Source organism: Corvus kubaryi, unplaced genomic scaffold, assembly GCF_017639235.1.
Source record: "Corvus kubaryi isolate FWS band 111438036 unplaced genomic scaffold, C.kubaryi_AGA036_p1.0 split3-73, whole genome shotgun sequence".
NCBI lineage: Eukaryota > Metazoa > Chordata > Aves > Passeriformes > Corvidae > Corvus > Corvus kubaryi.
This window is the reverse complement of record NW_024582091.1, coordinates 41,480,134-41,494,528: the sequence shown is the minus strand read 5'-3', so window position 1 is coordinate 41,494,528 and position 14,395 is coordinate 41,480,134. Positions and strand designations below refer to the sequence as shown.

Below are 14,395 nucleotides of genomic sequence, written 5' to 3'. Positions count from 1 at the left end.
TTTGTTTTTTTTTTTTTTTCTGTAGACGTCATTAAATATCTCGCTGCTGAAATTCTCAATTCAGTAGCTGAATTTACTCGAACACTTGAAAATGAGGGTTTCAGGATCCAATTAGTAGGTGTTTGGTCCTTCACTGCCTAGTAACTTGTCTAAATCTCAGGTACTGTAAAAACTGGTCAAGAGAAAAGTCATAATTACATTTTTTAAGCAAAATAGCTGGCAGAAAAATGAAACTGCCTTATTAATTTCTCTCTTCCCTGCCACAAAAATCAGCATCTTTTACATAAATCCAAGAGGGTTTAGTCTAGATGCCAGTAGCCTAGAGACCTTCCTTTAAATTCTTGCTGGTACATCTGTTGCCAGCTCTACATTCCAGTGCTGCATCTCCCCCTGCTCTACCCTTCCTTTACATAAAGATTTTCCCAAGGCAAAAGGCAATCTGCTGCTGATCCCCATGTTCATCAGTTATGGGCATGGACATTTTGAACTCACCTGCAGTGAAACTGTATTCACAATAAATGGGGTTATGCTTCCGAACCAGGAAACTTTGCACTCCCATCTGCTCTCCAACTTGCTCCTCTCACCCTCATCTTTATGAACTGTTTTCTCTCTCAGTCCCACGCCACAAGAAATAAAAAACAATTAGGATTTGTCTTAATGCAGTCTTTACAGTGCATTGTTCCAGATTGTTTGCATCCTTTTTCCTAACGTACATACATAGATATATATACATATCTGCATATGTTATAAATGTTTTATATATGTATGTTTTTTAGAAAGTAATTACTTTCATTAACAGAACTTTTATTTTTGTACTTGCCTATTCAGTCTGCCTCTCACTTCTGTTTTGTCTGCTTGCAATAATGTGTCACCTTATCTGCTCATGAATAAAGCCTGGCTACCAAAGAAGACCAAGAAGGGGAGGCCCCAGATCAAGCATTCTCTGAGCTAGTGGAGGAGGCTTCTGATGCTGCTGCCCCTTCTGAGAGTGAAAGTAGCAGAGAGAGCCATGGCAGTGACTCGGACTCGGACGGGCCGATCCTGTACACAGATGATGACGACGACGATGACGATGATGAAAATGCAAGTTCTGAAAGTAAGCATCCTGCCCAGAAGCTGCAGGCTACCTTTTTCAGATTGATTTATGTGAGCATGCCTGACCCATGCTAGTGTGAGGCAAAGAGGGGAATGGCTTCAGGGAATGGTTTTAGGAGATTTAGTATTTTGTCACTGCTGAGAAATGAGTATCCTGCTTCTCCCAGGCAATCATGATCAGAAACCTGCTGGGGGCCTGTGTACGGGTGAGAGTAGATCAAGCATTGCACAGAGGAGAGTGGAGGTGGGAGGAACAGGTTCAAAAGGACATGAGGGTGGAACAAGGCCTCCACATTAGGGCATTGCAAGCCATTGATTTGGCTTGCCCATGTCGTGAGTTCCTTGTGGGAGTTACAGGTGTGGTGGATGACAGAGGAAGCCCATCTGTCAGCAGCTTCACTGTCTGAAAGTCACTTGTTCCTCTTTGATCAGGATGTTTTAAGCATTGGAGCAACCTTGGCAGACAGAGCAGATCACAGTAGATTGCATCTAAGTTTTACAGCTTTGAAATTTCATCTGGGGTCATGACTCAATCATCACCCTAATTGGGCAGAAGCCCTGCTGTGCTGAAGGGGTTGTCCTGCCCCCATTCTGCCTAATCCCTGCTCCCAGATGTTCTTTCCTTAGGCTAGAATTCATGTTTATTTTTGCAGTAGCACCTGTTGTTGAGCTGATTTTCAGTAGAATTGGTGTTTCCCTGATCCAGCTCACCCAAAGGTTTCTCCTTTGCTTGAGCAAAGAAGGTGGCAGCAGCAGGCTGTCAGGAGCAGGAATGAGGGCAGCCCTCCCTCTACCTCCTCCAGGGTGGCCTTGTGTCAGTATGAAATCACCATCAAACCATGGTTTTGAGAGCCTTGCTCACATCTTTTTTGGAGGAGGTGCTTCACTGTGCTCAGCAAAGAAGGCCTAAACACCAAGGTCCAGTGTACCAAAGTGGGATGAGGCAAAACGAACATTGTTTTTCCTGTCATGGCCACTGGTGCAGGAGAAGGTGAAGTGCCAGGTAGCTCAAGAGGCTGAAGTCTTCTGCAGTACTGTGTTGGGTTTGAATACAGCCCAAAGTGACAGAAACCAAAAGGTCATGTATTCACACAGCAGCACGGTGCCTTATGAGAAGTGAGCTGGAGCCTGTGGTCTTACCAAACTTCTTTACATAGTGAAAATCTGCCAACCTAGGGCACACAACCACCTCAGTCAGAATGTCAAGACACAAGGGAAATACTACAAAGGCTGTGAAAAATGCCCTTCCTTCCACACTTGGCTGAAGCTAATGCTGGCCTAGCTGCAAGGCCCTTGTCCCTACTGTGTCAGTTTTATGGAGAACAGATTGCTTAAGTGTCTGGGGGTTCCTGCCTAGGTTACTTTACAAACACTCAGAGTGCTTTTCTAAACTGTATTTTTTGTTTTAATTTACAAATAACTTAGAGATGGAAAGCACTATCAAAGAACTAAGTGGTAATTGATTGAAAAAAAATTTGAAAGAATGAGGGAAATGATGATAGAATGAGACTAAACCATTTAAGGCTGAAGAAAAAGAGCAGCAGGTTGCTAAATATACTAAGCAGATAAATAAGCCAACCTGTAATGTATTAGACTTCAAAGACATTTTAGTGTAGATTTGTCATTTTTATCCTATCACTTCACAGATGACAAGTGATGTTTGTATCAATTTGTCTGGTAGCTTTTTCCTCCAAGCCTTTTAGCTTTTTATTTTCATGAACGGAGCTAAAATTTTTCTTTTGATGTTAATTAATATTCCTCTCCTGCATGTGGGACCAAGGTTGCTTTGGGGAGGTATTAAAGTTCTTACTCAGAGTTTGTGTCTGTAATCTGAGCATGAATGAACTAAATCTACCTTACTCTTCCTTTCCTCAGGCTCTTTGGCAAGTAAAATTCGTCGTAGGGATACTCTTGCTATCAAACTTGGCAACAGACCATCTAAGAAAGAGTTAGAAGACAAAAACATCTTGCAGCGTACATCCGAAGAGGAGAGGCAGGAAATCAGACATCAGATTGGAACGAAGCTAGTGAGGTATCAGTCTCAGGGTAAAAGTGCTTTCACTGGGTGGAGGTGGAGGAAGAGAATTGAGAACACTGGGTTAATGTTTTAAATGCAGCCCAATAAGCACTGCAGGATCTTTGTGGTACAACTGTCTGGAAAATGGTGGTTTTATTTCTTACAAAACTTTAAACTGTCAATAATACATTTTTTGTCCTGCAAGAAACAAAATCTGAGAGCTTTTAGGGTTTTGGGTACTTTGGTTAAAAAAGGTAAGAAGAGGAAGAGGGTAAGAACAAGTCCACGATAATCAATGCCATGGTTCAGGTTCTTTCTCCAATTTGTTAGCAGAACTTCCACTTGTATACCCATCTCAGACAGAGCAGTAGTTCCTGACACATAGAGCATGCCTGTGCATGTTGTCCCTTCTGACCCTCCCCTTTCTCCCCTGGCTCTCCAATTCCTTCATTATTCATATGCTGATTCCAGCAAAAGAAGTTCAGCCGATCAGTGTTTAGTGTTTTCTGTGCCCACCTCTGAGGCATGTCTTTCTCAAGCTGATAAACTGCTATGGGATATATGTTACTTTCTCTTTCTGAACTTGAGAACATTGCATAAAAAAATTTCACTTGCCTTTTACAGGCTTTTTAATAAAAAATCGTCATGTATATTTTGGCTTTTGTGGTCTCTGAGAATAGACTACAGCATGTCTGTATTTTGCTAGACCTGTCCTTGTTTCTGTTTGGCTCAGGAATGTTGTCCAGATTTGGAGGATGTCCCGTGTTTGTTGGAGATTTCCAGATACAGGGTAGTCCAGTCAGTACTGTTGCAGTACAGAGCACAGCAGCCCTGCATAACACCCAGAAGATGAGCTGAGCTGCTCTGTGAACTGGGTGTCTGGCCAAGGCAGCTATTTCAGTACTGAACTGTAAGAGTGATACATCTACTGTGTAGAGCCCAAGGGTAATTTTTCTTCTGCTAATAAAGAGGTGTGGTTGGTATCACTGCTTTCCTGAACAAATCCCAGCTCCAGTGATCACATCCTGCTTGTCAGTCCTCCCTTGGGAGCTGGAATGCAGAAGCTGCTTTGTGGGTTCTGCTGGAGAGCTGAAATGCACCGTACACAGCTCTGCTTTGGTGGCAGGAGACATTACCTGTATGCATCAGGGCTGTGCTCATACCCAAAATCACAACCAAGTTTGATGCCAGTTTCTTAAAAATTCCATGGTGGTCAGCACCTGGCAGCATCAAGGTCCGGTGGAAAATCTATTCCCACAGCTCAGTCTGGGTTGGGTCAGGCCCTCGCCTGGGACTTCCTACAGCTGGGACTGGTCACCTGTGGTAAACCTGCCAGTCCTCTGGGACAAATCTGAAAGTCCAAGCACGACTTGAATTGGATAAGTGTCATGAGGCTGAAGACAGTCTGTAGCAGACTGTGTGAGTCTGACAGAGCGACATCTATCTTGAACACATCTGCAAAATAAGTTTTACTGCCAGTATTTTTCTTGCTCCTTTCCTCAAGTGAACAAGTGGACTTGTTTAGTAAACACAGAGACAACATCAACCATGTTCTCCCCTGTACAAATCAGAAAATTAATATCTCAGTTTGGAGTTTTTTGTAATGGCAGTTGTTATATTTAGCTAACTAAATAAAATTAAGTTTCGGTTAAAGCTCCCAATTTGTACGTACAAATTAGTGAGGAATGAACAGCTTATGGGCTTTGTTGTTTTGGGGTTTTTTTTAAAACTTTATTAAGATTTCAAAATATCAAAAATACCAAAATTCATTCAAAATATCTGAGAATTATCTAACAATTGCACAACTGATTGTAGTGATGATGCTTGGGAACAAAAAAGGTTTATGAATTCTTTCATAAAATTATACCTGTGAGGACTTTAAATATGCTGGTACAACTTCTGTAATATTATTCAAGTATTCTTGTGTTTGAATGGCAACACTACATCTTTTAAAACAAATGGCCACTCCGGTAACATGAGCAGTTACTGTAACTGCCTGGAAATTACTTCTGGAAGTTACACTTTTTAAGCTGTATTGCAAATTCTAATATGTCATTTATTGGTTTTAAATCAATCACTTACTTTGTTCTCACAGGAGACTTAGCCAGAGGCCCACAACTGAAGAGCTAGAGCAAAGAAATATCCTGAAGCGTAAGTATTTCATTCAGGTTTCATATACTATTTACTTAGAAAGGGAGCATATGTTGGATTCAAATGGAAGCCCATCATTGTTGCTGCAGTATTAGAAAATCCATGACTGGAGAGAAATGATGTTCTGGAAAATAATGTGTCAACACTTTCAATATGCCAAATTTTGCTTGCCACAATCCCATTTCTTGAAGCTGGTCGCAAAGACCAGGAATGACTTGGATAGCCTTTAGAAGTAGTTCTAGGTTAACCTTCCACCTCATCTTTATGAGGAGGAGGAGGGAGTATCAGTAGGAAGTGAAGGTGAGATATAAGGGCAGAGGTTAGAAGGAGGATTAGAAAGAGGAAAGGCAAAGTGTTCAGCAGAAAGTCAATAGGTATATGCCAACTACTTCAGCATGCTGCCCTTCGTATTCACTGCTGACATAAATGTCTTCTGTACTGAAACCTGCATGAGATTCTCACTGAACACCTTCCCATTGATTAATCCTTCCTCATATCCCTGCTGAAAAAAAAGTCTGTAATTCAAATAGTCAAGGGCAGAGGAATGAAGTACATTGGAAGTTTACCCTTTATACCTATTCTGCCATTTACTTACGTTACTTTTGTTCTTTGGCTGGCAAACTCTTCAGAACATGCATTATTTTATCTTTCTTTATGAATCTTTCCATAATACAGATGTTACCTAAAGACACAGTGTAACAGCTGCCATGCCCAGCTCCATCTAGCCCTGTGTCCATCTGGCAGAGGTAGCTAGTACTTGATGGTTAACTAGAAGAAATAAATTGAGAAAAGGCACTTTGTAGCAATAAATCAAAAATCAAACAAATAGCAAACAAAAAAAAACTCTCAAGGCATGAGAACTTCTCACACCTGATGAAAGAGTTGGTATAATGCTGTTATTTCCAGCAATTGTTCAGAAAAGTTGGAGCTCATCTGTGCAACCCTGGTGTCAACCCTGGTGTGTAGCATGCTAATGGGAAGGAAAGAAAATGGGCTGTTCACCTGACAGCATCCATGGACTGATGACTCTGTCACTTGCTCAGGCCAGCAAATCAGGGAGAGGGCAATTACTGGCTTTCAGGCAAACCATCCTGATAACAAAATGCTAATAAAATCTTGTTGCTGTTTTCTGAGCTCTCAAATGCCAAATAGTGCCAAGTCTTACTGAAAAGGGAAGCTACAGTTCATGCTTGCACAGGAGAGGGATGAGGGACTCCTGTCCACCACATAATGTGAATAGACTTTCTAAAACTGTAATTTCTGAATGCATAGATAAAAGATAAAATTTGAAATAAGAACTTTTTTTATATATGACAAACTGCTCATGCTGAACTATGTAAGAAATGTTATTTCAAAACATCTTTGGTAGGCCACGACATGGCCACTGAGCTGGGAGCACCAGCTGGGCTCCCCTATTGCTCTTTCTCACTTATCTCGAGGTTACCAACCCAGCAGCGAACCTGCCATGTATTTATTATCCCTTTTGCCAGTGTTTATTCCATTCACTGGTTTTGTGGTAAGTAGCTCAAGACTGGAAAGCAGTTAATAGATTTCCTCTCTTGTTTCAGCTTGTTTACTTTAAGCTTTTGGCAGCACACCAGGCTTTGCACTCAGTGCCTCCTGCCATCCTCTCCTGCTGCTGCTGGGGGGTGTCTTAAAGAGGCCAGGGAGAGTGAAAAATAAAGGCTGGGAAGCAGAATTGTAAATCACAAAAAATCACAGAGACCGTGGTGAGGACATGGGGAATTTGCTTTTTGCTCATCACTGAGATATAAAATATTTCAAGTTAAGCGTGATCTGTAAAAACCAAAGCAAACCAAAAACAAGCCACATTGTGTGATGACAGTGTAACTCAGAGTCCTTTCAGGGTGCAAGTTCTCTCTAAGCCCTAAGGCACTCATATTTTACATCAAAATTATTGCAGTTCCTTCCTGTGGATCATTTGAAAATGTTTACATGTCTTAAATGTCTTTTTGGTCAGGTCAAGTCACCTTTTGTGAGTAAGTTGGGGTTTCTTTCATAAAGTTTTCTTCCTCATATTTTTTAACCAGTGGAAAGGGAGAAGGAGTTATATTATTGTGTGTATGTAAACTGCAGCTAAGGGGATGTATTGTTTTGAGTAATATTTATCAGACTTTGAGGTTGGTAAAGGTCCAAATGTTTACTTCAGGATTAAGTTCAGCCCAAATCTTCTAAGAGGTTCATAAAAAAATCCGTATTTTTTTCTTTTTTTTGTATTTCCAGTCAGTGAGGAAGTCTGTTTTGCAAGCAGCTTTGTTTTGATAATATTTCCAGATAAATCAGTAACTGAAAATCCTGTTTCCAAGTACGATCGCAAGACATTGCAGGCGGATTTGTATAAAAACTGTTTGGGTAAAACTATCCAGACTTCTGAGACTTCCCACACTAAAACAAAGTTACGATAACTCAGGAGTCCACTTGAAGACCTGTGTTTTTTACAAAGGCAGGCTTCTTGTGTACTGGCTTTGAACCAACAGTATTTATAGTATTGCATTATGGCAAAGAAACTTTTTAGTCTTCCAGGAATTTCAGATTAAGATAACTGTATTTTTTTCCTGTATTTGTAAGGGACAGTGAACTTCTTGCACAGTGCACCTGCATGCTTGCCAGTAATGGCTTTGTATAAAAGGGGTTTAGCTCTCAATGCTTGTTAAGGAATATTAATGGTTATCTTTGCTTGTAAAACCAGGAAAGAGAAACTGCTTAGTGCATTTCAGAGCACTGCAAGAAGCAAGTGCTTTGTTTGTCTTTTCTTTCTCTTCCCTTAGCAAGCCCACAGAGAAGTCTAAACATAGCTAATCCCATAGGGGCACAATGGAAAGTTCAGTTTTATGCTCCAGGAGTACTTTTTGGTCAAGAACGGAGCAGCCCTCAGGCAGGAAAATTTGTCTCTTCTCTTTTCCCCTTCTGCTACAAAACAAATGTCCCACAGAACAGAAGGTGACTAGATTTAATGTGGTAAAAGTTGCAGGAGGAATAATGTATAGATGACAGGGAAGCTGCTTGTTTGGCTTTGACTGGTGGATTATGTAACTTGACGGCCACAATAAGTGATGCTAAACAAAACTGTTTCAATTAGGAGTCAAATCCCAGTTTGACCTCCTAGGAATTGCAGGCAGGGAAAGAGGGAAGCCATAGTTTTGCTGGGATCTAGAGACTTCTGCAAGCAGAGGACGCTCACTGGGCTGGTTCTTTGCCAGTAGGGCAGCAGCAGGACATCTGAGGAGGGGACTTACAGCTGAGAACGCTGTGTTTATATTTTCTCTCTCCACATCACACAGATTAGATCTGCTTTTAAGGTGGAAAGCAGTCATAAGTGTGTTCCTGTGCATTAATATGTTCCTGTTTGGCCAACTGAGTCAGTTCATACCTGCAGCCAAATCTTGGGCGTCTGGCTGGAATTTTCCACAACACCTACAGGAACCAGGAGCACCAGACCCATTATTTTTAGCACCACACATCTTCTTAACTCCCTACAGCAACTTTCAAAACTTTTACCTTAAAAGACCAAAAACACACTGTAGTTTTTCCTGTTCATAGGGATTTGTATCCAGGCAGTGTTTCTGTAGCACCAGGCTTAAAGCAAGACTCTGCTCAGCAGGCTGGAGCTGGGAAATTGGTGCTTTAGGTACAAGTCAGTGCCAGAGAGAGGGGCCCATGTACCAAACAGCAGATTCAGTATTGTCGCAGCAGCCATGAGATTTCAGTCCATTTCCTTTAGCTCTTGAGTTTTATTCCTAGAAGTAAACCAACTTGAATGTATAAAACACATCCTGTTCCTGACCTGTCACGCAGAAGACTGACTGTTCCTCATGGGTTTGATCCCCTCCTGCTTTGCGCAGGATCTAAGGAAGTTCCTGGTGCCTCCTGTTGGTATTGTCCTCCAAAAGATGAGCTGCCAGCCCTCCTTGATGGCCTGCTCCAAGGGGTGCCCAGACCCTCTGCCCAGTTGCTAAGATGATTGCCCTTTTTGGGGGGTTTTCCCTTGTCCAGCTGTCCCAGTGTGCAGTCATCTGCTACCCACAGGGACATGGGGATAGGCAGCTAACCTTCAACCTTCCTAAATGCCTAGAGCAAGCTTTTTAAGGTATTTTATCCTCCCCCAAAATACAGAGAAACAGTGTTTCAGGTGGCCATGCTGTTGGTAGTTCTTCCTTAAGGTATGCATTAAGCAGCATGAGCTCTTGTTTCTTACATGAAGCATCTTATTGCTGCTTCTTAGGAGATACTGTGGTTTAGATAGCAAAGAAATGCCAAGATATGAATAATGCACAGCATATTTTACAAACTAAATTAAGAAAAGGGCAGTACAGTGATAAGTATATTCAGTCGCCGTTTTTCCTGCTATGGCTGCTACTGGAGAGTATCCAAGGTAGGACTTAAGCAATTCCATTCATGAAGGGACAAAATTTTTTATGTCAGATGATTCCCAGGTGAATGGAACCCCAAAGTAATAGTTTGTGTTTAATTACCTCAGCTACTGTGTCTATTGATTGCAAAGACAGGATGTTTAAACAAAAGTCTGCAGATGATTTTTCTGTCCTAAAATAGCTAGAGACCTTTTGATTTTTTTAGGTGAGGATATTATGAGGAGAGCTATCCTTTAAAGTTAGAAGTCCTTAAATACACCCAACTTATTTATTGACAGATATATTAATTAAAAAAATTAAAATGTAGTTTAATCTCTAACTCTCCATTCTTCAGTTTGAGTCCATTTACAGTTCCTCTATGGAAACAGGCTATCCATTTCCTTTCCATTTAAGAGAAAAGCAATGAATAAACCATAAATTACATCCATGTTTCAGTATCTCAGTAACATCAGCAGCAGCATGAGATCTAACCTAATCCTGGCAGCAAGCCTGTGTGATTGCACCTTGCTCCTGGAAACCTGACATTGGTGTTGGAGTCTTCTCATGGAGCAGATCTTGGTCAGGCATTGCCTTTTTCCTACTTTTTCCCTTCCTACTTTGTCATTTTTATAATTTGTCCTCTCCTCCTTTCCCTGATATTCTCCTTACATGAAAGTGTTCGAGTAAGCAAAGGATATCTGCAAGTACCATGAGGTGTCCTGTTGTAGCATTGTCTCCAGTGTAAAAGCTATTATACAGAAACTCTTCTGTGGCCAGGTCACCTATACTAACACAGGGGGCTGGCCATAGGAAACAGGGCAAATACAACTCTACCAGGACTTAAAACTCCCTTTTCATCTATGCAAGTTGGCTGTATCCAGAACAAATGAATTCCTTTAAATTTATAGTTAGCCTTGAACTGTAATGAGGAGTCTGTAATCCCCAACATGAATAAAACAGGATCAGAATTTTACGTATTTCTCTAGGTGCAATATTTCAACCACAAAACTTTGCATATAACCATCAGAGGTGGACTGAAAGGGCAAATACTGTTCTTCATGCTGAGCCCACATGAACATGTCTTTGTAAGTGTGCTTTTCACTGGCAGTCAAGATATCAAGTTTGGTTAGAACAGAAATTTGTTAAAAGCAAATAGTTTCATTTATATGCCCAAATACATTCCAAAAATGGACATCATTTTCTGCTGTACTCATTCATTGGGTCCAGCCAGTGGCCCTTAACCAAGAGGGCTTGAGTGCTGGGTCATATGCCCCCATTATAAAGCCAGAAAGAAAATTTAAATAGTAAAAACAATATGCACTAACAAATGACAGTGAAACAAATGTCATTGATTTGTGTACTGTCGCAGTAGAAGAAACTTGGGTAATTCAAATACTCAGAGCAAACTTCTGCTTGGCATTTAAAATTAGACTCTTATTCTAAAATAGATGGCATGTTGGAAGTAAAAGCAACAGTGATTTTAATGTTCGAATAAATAATTGAAACATCAGGGAACTCTGTCAGGGAATTTGCTTGCTGGTACACAGAAAGGAAATGACAGGCACCTTCTCTTTGCTGTGCTCATGACCCACAGTTGACTTGAGATGTCTACAGAATCAGGGGAAATGCGGATAGGGAAAAGAATGAGAGCATACAAAAGCCAAAAAGCAAACAACACATGCGGCATCATCCAGAAATATAAGGAAACATGAGCCAGGACTTGGAGTTCTGAAGCTTTCAACCAAGAGAAATACAGTATGTGCAGTTATAATACTTAAATATTCACTCCTTTTTATCTCTTCTGAAAACAGAGAAGAATGAAGAAGAGGAACAGGAAGCCAAAAGAGAAATAAAACGTAGACTCAGTAGAAAGGTGATGATGTGCTTTTTTGTATTGTGTATTTTTGTACATAGAATTATGTTTTATAAGAATGTAAAAATGAGTGTATTGACATTGCTGCAAATGTCCATCAGTCATTTTCCCAGATTAGAAATTTGCTTAAAAAGCACTACAAGCCAAGTCCATCCTGTCCAGTTCCCCACACCTGGAGAAGCATACCAAGTCTGGCCATATTGATGTTTCTAAGCAGGGGACATAAGTGACACATTTCCTCTGTAGCATGACCACCCCTGTCATGTACGATCAAGAGTAGCCACACCTGTAGATCCACTCTTCCCTGGAGCAGCAGAGAGGGCAGCAAAACAATGTGAGCCTTACGAAATCCCTTCACTGCTCATCTAAGCACATCAGTGGTCTTAGCTCCTGCAGGTGGGATCATGCTCATTGTCCCTGGAAATGGAGCAGTTATGGATCTGTTCTGGGAGGGGATGGGGGGGGAGTTTTCATAAGTATCCCTGGTCTGCCCTTCTCTGTAAAACTACAGTTTCCTTCATATGATCATCCTTAGTTAATTAAAGTGAATATTGTTTGAGGTGACTGAAACAATTTGGCATCATAATGACCCCTAGATGGTCAAACCCATTTTTTTTGTTAGGCAGATACCTCCTAATCTCACATATTTTTCATATTACAGTTTTAACACAGTATAACCATTAATGCAAATGGCCTAGTGGGGTAAATGCAGTGACAGTTGCAAAGTCACAATTAATATTCCAGGGATAACTGTCATGATTCTCTGTGACCTGCCCAAAAAAGACTATTTTTATAATTCAAGAAATCAGGTTATTCTGCCTCCCCATTCCTGCACAGCACTCCCAGGATGGTGCCTTTTTTTAGACACCTGAAAGTGACCCTATTTAGAATACCATTAAAGTTCTCTTGAGATTGCATCATACCTCCTCTTTTATTTTATTTCATCTTATTAAGCATACTATTTTCTGCCTCCCACTTACAGCTCAGCCTGAGGCCTACAGTGGCTGAACTTCAAGCAAGAAGAATCCTTCGATTTAACGAGTATGTGGAGGTCACGGAATCTCCGGATTACGACCGTCGTGCTGACAAACCTTGGGCCAGGTTAACTCCTGCAGACAAGGCAAGGGACAAATGTATATTATAAGGAAATGCTTTCATCTGTCACTTTTGGGGAGCTTTCCTCTGGTTTACATTCTCTTGATGCCGGCATCACAAATGACATCTGCTACTGACAGCGAGATTGTCATGGTACTACTGTGCATCTACTGTTTGCAGCTAAGAAAACCCACTCAGGTGCCTATTAAGAGCATATTTTCCACTTCCATTATGACAGTTCAGGCCAGAATTTTTAATTTTTTTTCTAATTTTTAAATCCTTGCTATGCCAGATAAATGTTTACCAAAGGTGGCCCTGATTCCTGGTGGGAATTCAGGTAGGGGTTTGCAGACAAAAGTCTGCATCACTGCTACCAGGAGTTACTTTTGCTACTCATTTGAGTGAAAAAAGGTAGAAGCTGCTCCATCCTCCTCAAGGTTCTTGGCCACAACCACCAATGCAGGAACTGACCATGTGCATGCAGTTCACCTTCTTGGGAAGTTTGCCCCTAACGTGCTACCGTTGATATAGCTCTGCTGCCCAACTACAAAGGACGAGACAAATGATCCTGTGATTCTCATTTAAAAAACACATCAGTCAAAGATTACCATAAAATGCTCTTCCAATTCCCTCCTACACTACTTAATGAAATGAAAGCTGTAAGATTCAGGTAGCCAGAAGGGCTGCCTCTTTAAGCCTTGGGTGTGAACCAAGACCTCTGGACTTTATGGAACTCTTACGAGATGTGCTTGACATGAAGAGTGGTGTATGCAAGAACCCACTCTCTTTTAGCTATGGGTAGTGAAGCACTGATTTTATTTCAGCTTGTATTTTAATATTAATATTAAAAGATTGCCAGCTCATCTGACAATCATATCAAGTCAAGGTGAAATAGTTAAAAATGTAGTCAGAAGTGTTTGGAGATGTTGGTTATGGGAGATGCTGAGCACTGTCTAATAGTCTGTGGGAGGTTAGAAGACCCAGCACCTCCACTTTGACAGAGGTCCAACCAGGTAAACCACACTAGAAAAAACAATAGAGTTTCCTACCTACTTCAGAGTAGCAGTTTTTAGTCTCAATTCGTTTTGTAATTAACAGGTGCCCAAGGCTGATTCTGTGAGCCCCAAGTTTGTTGGCCTTAGCCGAAAGGCAGACTTGGGGTTGCCTGGAAACTCCCTTGTCCTTTTTTTTTCTCAGAGAAAGGATTCTTCTAATTCAAGTGGGAGCAGAAAATTGTGCTGCAACTATATTACAGAGCTGGAGATCTGCTGCCTTTGTTGCTGATTTGGTGCTCAGAAATCACTGTCTCTTTCCTAGCTCTACAGCAGCCTCATATAAGCATGCTGTTACACCTAAACATGACCACCCCTGCTTAAAATGAAGTTTCTCATTTATAAGACTGCAGCCTGGTAATGCTATAATTTTCTCATGCTGCTTGTCTGTTCTGCACTGAAAGGCATGCACACCAGATGACATTTCTTTAGGGATTAATTAAATGATACTGTCTTTATTTAAAGGAATGAAAGAAAAGAATGAGTAAGAATAAACTGTCATTTCCTTTAACAGTGAAGGTGGGAAGGTGTGTGGCATAGAAACAAAACCTCTTGTAGTATATACTAGAATATTTCAGAAATTTTATTTATTACTTAACGAAGTAAGTTGCTTACCAGTGTCTTAATGTAAGCAACAAGGCATTTACAAAGTGTACTGAATTTCTGCTGTTCTTTAGTATCTGCCAACTGAAAACCCAAGGCTGAGATGTCCAAATAATTCATGTTATTTTACATAGAAGTA

At 40.9% G+C, this 14,395-nt stretch overlaps 1 protein-coding gene across 5 annotated transcripts in view; it reads left to right on the top strand.

Annotated features, from left to right (window-relative positions):
• The window catches only part of PHACTR2 (phosphatase and actin regulator 2), a 134,585-nt gene that overhangs the window by 110,441 nt on the left and 9,749 nt on the right, over nt 1-14,395 (top strand). For all 5 annotated transcript variants that reach the window (XM_042016255.1, XM_042016258.1, XM_042016254.1 and 2 more), the window contains 5 exons: nt 894-1,096; nt 2,971-3,127; nt 5,208-5,263; nt 11,445-11,506; nt 12,489-12,626. In XM_042016255.1, coding sequence (XP_041872189.1) covers nt 894-1,096; nt 2,971-3,127; nt 5,208-5,263; nt 11,445-11,506; nt 12,489-12,626 — 616 coding nt within the window. The remainder of the gene's footprint in view (nt 1-893; nt 1,097-2,970; nt 3,128-5,207; nt 5,264-11,444; nt 11,507-12,488; nt 12,627-14,395) is intronic.